The sequence below is a fragment of the Odontesthes bonariensis genome, chromosome 21 (assembly GCF_027942865.1).
Source record: "Odontesthes bonariensis isolate fOdoBon6 chromosome 21, fOdoBon6.hap1, whole genome shotgun sequence".
Taxonomy (NCBI): Eukaryota; Metazoa; Chordata; class Actinopteri; order Atheriniformes; family Atherinopsidae; genus Odontesthes; species Odontesthes bonariensis.
Window position 1 is genome coordinate 20,796,008 of NC_134526.1, and position 8,867 is coordinate 20,804,874.

Below are 8,867 nucleotides of genomic sequence, written 5' to 3' on the forward strand. Positions count from 1 at the left end.
TGGGGTGTACTGTGTGCTGCAGGTGGCAGTTAAGGTGGAATCTGTGGAGTCCCAGGGGTGTGAGCAACAAGAGAGATCCAGCTCTGCCAATCTGCCTCCTCTATCTCCTCATACCCCCTCCTCCTCCTCCTCCTCACCTTTGCCCCCTCCTTCATCCATTCAACCCTGCTCCCCCTCTGTCTCTCCCCTTCCTCCACTACCATTCTCCCCCTCTCCTCTCCCTCCTCCACCAACTCCACCAGCGCTGCTTCTCCCTCCACCTCCCTCCCCACGTCTGCCTTCGCGCTCCGTCAGCCTCCGTCGACCCCGGCCGCCTTCCGCCATCTCCCTCGCCGACCCCGCCGATGAGGAGGTGTATCACATCACCAGCTCGGCCCGCCGCAGGTGGCCAGATGAAGAAGAAGGAGGGCAGGAGAGCAGACGGAAAGCCGGACGCAGTCACTCCCTCTCCCCCTACGTCTCGCCATGCAATCTGGACTCCAACTCCAGCTCCTCGTCTCCTCTTCCTCCGCAGCCACCTTCCTCCACGAGGAGCACACTCAGTCTACTCGGAGCAGGATTGAAGGATATCAGGAAGGGCTTCAGTGTTGACAACCAGGGCTTCCTGGACAAACCGGCACCAGTATCCGCTGGTTACTCTGACGACCAGCGCCGCCACTCCATTGAGGTTTGCCTTCCGCAGGCTGTCATCACCAGTGATAGCCAGGACTTTACACTGGAGACCCACCGGTCGGAGAGAGGCGGTCAGGCATTTCCTATGAGGGTGCAGTCAGTAGGTAGCAACCACAGAAAGAAGAAAATGAGTCCTCCCTGTATATCCATCCACCCGCCCTCAGAGAAGGAACACCCCCAGATCGCCTCACCCCCAAAGCTGGCAGATTGCAGCATGATGCTGAGACGCAGGACGCCGTCCGGTGACTTGACCCCACACACACAATCAAACACGTACATGCAAGATGTGTCGGCAGACACGCAGATTCGCACACAGATGCAGCCGCCACTAACACCCATCCAAGCACATTCACCAACTCACACACTGAGTCCCTCACAGGCCTCCACCCCAACACACACAAAGGCATACACTCCAGCTCACGCATCCACATCTACACCCCCAAACATCCCCATCAGCCCCAGCATCTTCATCCAGCCTCATTCTCCTCTCCTGCCAAACACTATGTCCTTTTCACAGACACACCCTCTCTCCCCCGCTGCGAGGCACTCCCCCCTCGCAGGGGACTACATCCCCCTCCCCCAGTTCACCTTTGACCAGCCACAGTCCCGATTCATGAGCGGCCTGTCGGCGGGGATTTCAGATACAGACACAGCCACCTGCTCTTCCCCTTTCGACGGCAGACTGGGAAGTGGTGCAGGATTCAGTGCAAAGAATCGGAGGACCGCCCAGTAAACACTGAATATTTCATTTAGGAGGTGAATTAATTGCTCTGAAATCACTAAAGCTGGAGGAGACGGGCCCCGGCTGACGTCAGCAGAGATCACTGAATGGAACAAAGAGGATGACTGTGTGAGGTTTTGATTTTTTTTGCTTTGATAAATAATGAAAAGATATTGATCACTCTTTCCAGAGAGACCCCATTACAGACGCTTCCTCGACTAACAAACAATGGATCGATTTTTCTAAACTTCGCTTGAAAGACAAAAAGATCAGCTGAGGCTGTACTTTTCAAGTAGTACTCACTGTACAAGGTGTGTGTGTGTGTGTTCGGGACTGACACTAAACACACACCAGGACTAAAGCCACCTTACTCCGTAGCCAAAGTTTTTTTCACACACTGTCCTCACCCACGCGAGCCAATCAGGAAGCAGCGTCTGGCTGATCACCACTGACCTTTCCAGGAAGTGGTTTGTGAAATGCGAGCGTGGGGTATTGTGGGATATGCAACTTCAGGTTTTCTACAGAAGTTCTGCTTGCCCCTCCTCTGCTCCTGGATCACATTGATCAGAGCAGAGGTGTGTGTGTGCGTGTGTGCGTGCGCGTGTGTTTTCTTTGTGTGTGAGTTTTGTCAAATCCGTCGTCACGGAAGTCGGCCATGTTGTTGTTAAGCTTGTAACGACAGAGAGGGGAGTGGGGCAGATCTGTAGTTTGTTTCTTTGTGTATCTGCGCAGTGTAAATAAAGGAAAATACTGTATTCGGTGAGATTAAAAATAGTTCTATCCATATGCACATATTTTTATAGAGGTCTAAAATGTTTTTGCACACAAATTTGAACTTCGAGTTGCTTGTTTTTCCTCTGTTGTCCACTTGTGAATGTATGTTTCTTCAAAAAAAAAATAATAACCTGAGAGCGGTCAAGGAGATTAACCCTCCTCTTAAACTGCAAGCCGAACTTGAGGAGAGGGATTTTATTTTTCTATTTTGGAAAAGAGACGGAGGAGAACTTCTGTGTGATGTGTTTCTGTAGATTTGTCTCTGACTTCTATGTACCTGGTGTCTAAATAACAGTCTCAAGAAGCGGGCTCAGTAACGCAAGCCAAATTCATTTTCGATGGATTCCCACATAAACATGAAGAATTCCCATCTCCACAAAATTTCATTTCGGTTCAAATATAGAGGTTATGTGATGTGTGGGCAGAGTTGTGACTGTGCTGGGTTTGCACCCCACTGAATGGCAAATAGACAGCTGACTCAGTGACCATGGAATGTTTGACTGGCAGGGAGACACACAAAAACATGTCTGAAATGTTGAAGAGCTCGTTTTTACAGACTTCTAAAAAGTGAAGCGAAGGGAGCCAAATCATTCCTGCTATTCGATAGAGAAATCCAGGCTCAGAAACATGGATTTGGAGTCGATATTTGGAGTTAGTTTTTGTGTAACGATAATTGCTGTAAAATAGTTTGACAAATACGGACAAGGCGAAATAGTTTTACCCATGTTTTCTAGCAAGGGATGGAAAAGAAAAGTCTGTGTAGCAACCCTTCTTTTAGTCTGCATTGTAGATTAAGGGTTGCGTGTTAGCTCGTCATGACAACCACTGAGCAACATCAACAGGTGAATTCGGCACATTCTAGTCGCACAGAAACTGACAATTCAAGTTTGCTCTAAATATGTTCAAATGAAGGTATTTATTCACTCATTTGATGGATGGATGCCCTTGTAATTCCTATCCTCAGGTTTTCGAGTCCAATGTTTTCAAAATGTTTTAAATCAAGGGGGTAGTGGGTAACTTTTTAAGAAAGAAAAAACACGTATAAACTCCGACTGGCTTGTATGCAAACTGTCAGTGTGCGTACAACCAGAATGCAAATTGGGGTCTTCATCGCCCACACTTGGTTGATAAAGTCCTCTTTGAAGTATGATCACAAATCCAGACTTTTACATGCCTTCAGGCTCTGTTTTGTGAATTTTTGCCCTCCGTTGAAACGAGGGGCACATGAATATCAGGACACCAGATTTCTGGCCAGATATGAATGCCCGCTGTCCCCAAGCTCCTGAGTCGGTCGTAAGTGTCCCTGTAGAGACAAACAGCCTTCAATTTAGATGATATTCACCTTTTATACTTTTGATCTCGCAGCTAATAAATCATGTTGAATTTTTTTTGCCACTCGGTGGGTGTGTCTGGAAAGAACAGTGAAGCGGGTGCATACCCTATATTATTCAACGAGGACTAAAAGCGAGTTCTACCCCAGATTTTGAATCTATGAAATTTTGAAGAGAAAGAAACTCTGCTTTGATGTCTTATTTATTTGTCCGTGCAAATTTAGAAAATATCAGCCTGTAAGCACCCGAATATATATGAATTTGGGCTGCTGGCTACGTGTCAGTTCACATTTTGAACAGAATCCTTTCTTCTTACGGAGACCAAGCATGGCATCACCGAGCCGCTCTTCTAAGTCTGTTCTCCAGCTGGATCAGCTGTGACACCTGTGTTTCTGTACATCTAAAGACAACCAAACTAACTTTTAAATATGTGTAGCCAGAGTGCAATAATAATATATACTTGTGGAAAATATAGTAACATCCACACACATTCTTGTATCCATACATACTGTAGAACTGCTATATATAATATAAAACCATTTTTATATTGAGAATATTTCTATTTCTAGTGTTTATGCTACTGTAGGTACTTGTGCCCTAACTGTGGCTGTGATGGAGTGGGTGTTGTTGGAAGCAGTGTTAGGTACTGTAGATTTCTCCAAAAAGCTCAGGCCCACCTGCTGATGGTGTTAATGTAAGCAGAAGAGGGACATGCATCTCTGCCGAGGACTCAATAAGCCATTGATCATTCCCGCATTTTTCTTTGTCTTCTCTTACCCACCACTTCACTTGACAACAATGCATCATATTTGTTTCGCACGTCGCGGTTGGGTTAAATGAACCTTCACACAGATGGAATCACACAACCCTTAAGGTGTGAATGACAGAGTGTGACAAGTGTTTTCCCTCTGGAGGCTGAATGTTTTTTTCCTTACCAACCCATACTTGTATTCTGACACAGCACAATATGTGTTTAATTCTCTCTTTGTGCACAGTCTGGTTTGGCCCACGTGCACGACTAGTATGCTCGGAAGCTTCTTTTATCAGCTGAAATTTCTAAAGGCAGCTGGCTGGGACAGCGTCTTTTTTTTTTCTTTCTTTTTTTTGTGATCAGCATGAAACATGCACAAATCCTCAGTAATCTGAGTGAAAAACCAAAGTGCTTTGATGCTGTACCATAATCACTTTAGGCTCCGTCTTACTTTTCCTTTCGCGCAGAGGAAAAAGAGATTACAATTTATCATGATATTGCCAATTTCGAGTGCAACTAATCATAACAGGCTAAGTAGGTCTCTGCGGGTCAGTAAAAAGTGGCAGCACGGAAACAGCTATTCTAAAATGCTTCAAGTCCTGATTTTAATTTAAATTGATAAAAAAAAAGCTGGTTTTAGATTTATTTTGCAGATGAATACATTTGCCTTAAAAGGGCATTTGGAGTCTGCTGATGCTCGCAGAGACCAATGTAAACACAGGATCAGCAATGAAGCGGTTTATCATTCCCATTTTACGCTCTCATTAGTCTTTCCTCTCCCACGCAGTATAGTATGCATGTAGAGGGCACAACTGTTAGATAAAACGTAGTAATTAAAAAAAAAAAAAGTAAACTTTTTTGTGTGTCAGCCTCGTTTTGCAGCAGGTTGACAGATTTGGCTTTTGTGTCTGTCGTAAAATCAGCGCCTTCTGATTGGTTTTCTTCCTCGGGCTGTTAAATCAGACGGAAGTGCAAATAAGGACGACTGATGAATGTTGGCATCTTCTCAGAAAATCCCGAGTTGAAAGAGTTACTGCTTAATGTATGAGCACTCCTCTTCCAGCTTTGACACAGAGAAGCACATCTGACGTCGGACTTGGAGGGTCTGTCCTCCCTCCTGAACATGGCACAGTTGGTCATTTCCCCATTTCTCTAGTTTGAAATCTTTTCTTTTCTTTCATTTTTTTTCTTTTTTGTACAGTATGTGCATCAACACACCAATTATTGTGCAGCTGCTTCATCCCGTTTCTTGTCCTGTTACTGCACAGATTGTCGGCAGTGGGAGTTTTTGAGTGGCCTGAAGACGGCCTCTTTCTGTAAGTGCAGACAGCGCTAATCGGAAGCATATTGCCCTATTAATCAACACTGTTTGGTAGAGTGACTGCGTAATTGTTCTTACGATTTGCAGATCTTTAGATCTCAGTATTTAAATCCTGTTTTTGAGGAAACAGTTTTGATTATTGCATGTTCTGATTCAAGGAAAAAAAAAAAACTTTTGGGAAAGAATCATCTGGATGTTTTGGAGATTTTGATATTTGCATTTTCAGATGTTTCCATTTGTAGATTGACTACCTAATTGCGCTGGACTTTTATCAATTGGTATCTTATGAAATACTGATTAAATGACCTTATTCTTTACTGTCCAATGCAATATGGGGTTGTTATTTACTGTATGAGGACCATTCTCCTCTTTATACAGTTTTATAGAGAGAAGTGGAAACCTAGTTGGTTCTGTTTTGTTTAGAACCAATGTTATTCAAGGTAAACGAGGTGAATATTTTTTTCACTTTTCCTTATGATACTCTGAACATAGTAGAACTCTGGTGAAAATAATTATCTGATGTATATTTTACGTAGGAGTAGCCTCCGGCCGGATGCTCTGTAAAGAACCGACCAGATTATTAATCAGTTGCATTTTCTTGGTTGACAATGAGCTGGTGATCATGATCATTCACACGAGACCCCAGAAAGTTTGAACTATGACAGATCTTGACAATAATAAAAAAAAAAGAAGCCTTGTTTTTTTTTCTTTCTTTCTTTCCTTCTTTAATTCGTTCTATGTCTTTCTTTCTTTCAACCCTCCTGTGATTGGCCCAGGCTCCCCCCTAAGCCTTACAAAGAGGGGAGAAGGTGCACGTGTTCTGTCTGTCTGAGGAGAGTCAATGTGTCTGCAATAATAAGCCCTCTATAGCGTATTTTTCCCTCATATCAGAGGGAGAAGCGAGGGGGATGAGCAGTGTTTTAAGGTTCCACACACAGGCAGATTCCATCTATTGTACCGTTGCCGATTATTGTGTGATGACCAACCATTGTCCTGAAGGCTGTTTCCCTGTCAATTAAAGAATACAAGAGTTTTGATTTTCTATTCCCGACACAGTCTGCTTAGTTTCTTGTGTTGATTGTGTTTACTCAATAACTTTACATTTCTACAGAGTGTATTTGAGATGATTTGCTAAATCATTTTTTGGTTCACGTGTTGCCCGACAGGTAACACAAAAAGTACAGTTGAAAATGGTCTAGATGGAAGTTATTGCTCTTGGGGTTTTTTTTTTATCACGACATGAATCAGAATGTTTAAACTCAGATTCAGGCAGGGGTTATACTATAAATGAGCACAGATAAAGTGTCACATGCACATTCAGAAGCAGAATATGACGTTTATTTGTGTAAAAGTATTCATCCACCGTTCATTCCATGATATGTTCATGATATTTCAGGCTTTCTGAGGATTGTTCAATGCTTTTCTTTGGACATTAGCTGCTTTTTCATTTATGTTCAGTCCAGTCTATGTACCTGACCATTTTCAGAGTAATGATTTTATCTTTTTATCATTGGTTGATTAATTAATTAATTAATTCTACATAGACATTTGATGCCGACAATCATTCAAACATAAAAAAAAGGCACCTAACTCCAGGGCTGAACCAGTGTTGTGTTGACACATAACAGACATTTTTCCAAAATAAACTATTTTTAAATTGTATCTCAGACACTCTTAGTAGCACAGTAGCACTGTGTTAGTTAGTTGCATCTACAATAAATACCAAAAATGACAGTTTAATAGACATAAAACAGTGTGCCCTAATAAAAATGTAAGGAAACTGGACAAGTGGAGGACAAAAGAAGTTCCAGGCCTTAAAAACTACAACAGTTGTACAGTAGCTGAAAGTGATTTCTTTAGGAACTAGAAAAAACATCCAGCAAAGACTTCACAAAGATTAATACGGCCCTTCAGTTGATCCACATACTGTTCACTGAAGCCTCATTAGAAATGGTCTCCATGGAAGAGTGGCTGGCAAGAAGCCATTCTTAAGGAAGGGAAACAGGGAAAAAGGCTGAGCTATGCCAAATGACGCACAAACTGGACTGGAAATCAGTGGCAACAGGTCTTATGGAGGGATGAATCCTCCCCAGAGCCTCAACATCATTGAAGCAGCGTGGGATCGTCTTGACAGAAAACGGAGCAAAAGGCAGCCAACATCCAAAGAAGAGCTTTGGGATGTCCTTCAAGAAGCCTGGAGAACTATTCCTGAAGACGACTGAAAGAAAGCTTGTCTAAGAGGATTCAGGCTGTGTTGAAGAATAAAGGTGCTGATACCAAATATAGATTTCCACACTGTATTTCTGGTTACATTTGCACATGTCCAAATATATTAATGCACCTATTTCCCATTTTCCTTTCAAAATATATGAAAAGATAAGTGGTGGGTCAAGACCGTTGCACAGTATTGTATGCTGTATGTCATCAGCAAACTTAATATAAAACACTATTATTATTATATTAATAAACTGTAAGTAGCTAAAGACATCAGATTTTTTTTTAACAGAATGACACATTTTTAGGTCAGCAAGAATCAATATCCATCAGTGCCAAAACACTGAAGGGTGATGACAGATGTTAATGTGAAGGGACAGACGTTTTGTTTCACAGAGCTGAAACAACAACTCTTACCAGCTTCCGAATCTCACGAAAACCCAGCTTCTTCTCAAGGTAAGAGATGCATAAATGTTAGATCGAATGTTTTCAAAATGAGCGCTGGGTCCTCCCAGGAGGCTCCTCACAGGTTCAGGGGAGGCTCAGTGAAGACACACATGGTTATCAGAAAAATAAACATAAACATTTTTTTTTTTCTAAAAACTAATGAAGAACTTTGGACCAAATACATTGATTGTTCTTGTGCTTCAAATGATTGTTTATTTGCTTCAAAAGGTCGTAAAATATCAAACTGAGGTTTCAAGCTCATGCAATGTCCAAATGCTGGATAACAGCTCCTGTAATTCTATACAACCTGACTAACGTCAATAAACTGGAAAAAAAAAAAAAAAGAAGCATTTTGGGCATTTATTGCTAAGTTTTTTACAATTCAATAATATTTAGTTCAGATGCTGCACAATGACACTTTTGTCTGGTGAGTAGCAAGAGTCTCATCATTGCAGTGATGTCATCATGACCCAAAACATGACAAATCTTCTCAGTTCGTCCATCATTCCTAACTCCGGAATGTATGAGCAAACTTCTGCGGCAACAGCAGTCAATTTGTGTCAAAAAATGGGTACTGTTCACCGGATGGTTGACAGTATGGTTTATAAAAGTTGTACAATTTAAAAAAAAAAAACA

At 42.3% G+C, this 8,867-nt stretch overlaps 1 protein-coding gene across 1 annotated transcript in view; it reads left to right on the plus strand.

The window, feature by feature from the left end:
* Nucleotides 1-6,614, plus strand: part of cacna1ha (calcium channel, voltage-dependent, T type, alpha 1H subunit a) — a 63,251-nt gene extending 56,637 nt beyond the window's left edge. Inside the window, exon 36 of the mRNA XM_075454868.1 lies at nt 23-6,614. Within this exon, the coding sequence (XP_075310983.1) occupies nt 23-1,405 (1,383 nt within the window). The 3' untranslated portion in view covers nt 1,406-6,614. The remainder of the gene's footprint in view (nt 1-22) is intronic.
* Nucleotides 6,615-8,867: the final 2,253 nt, after the last annotated feature.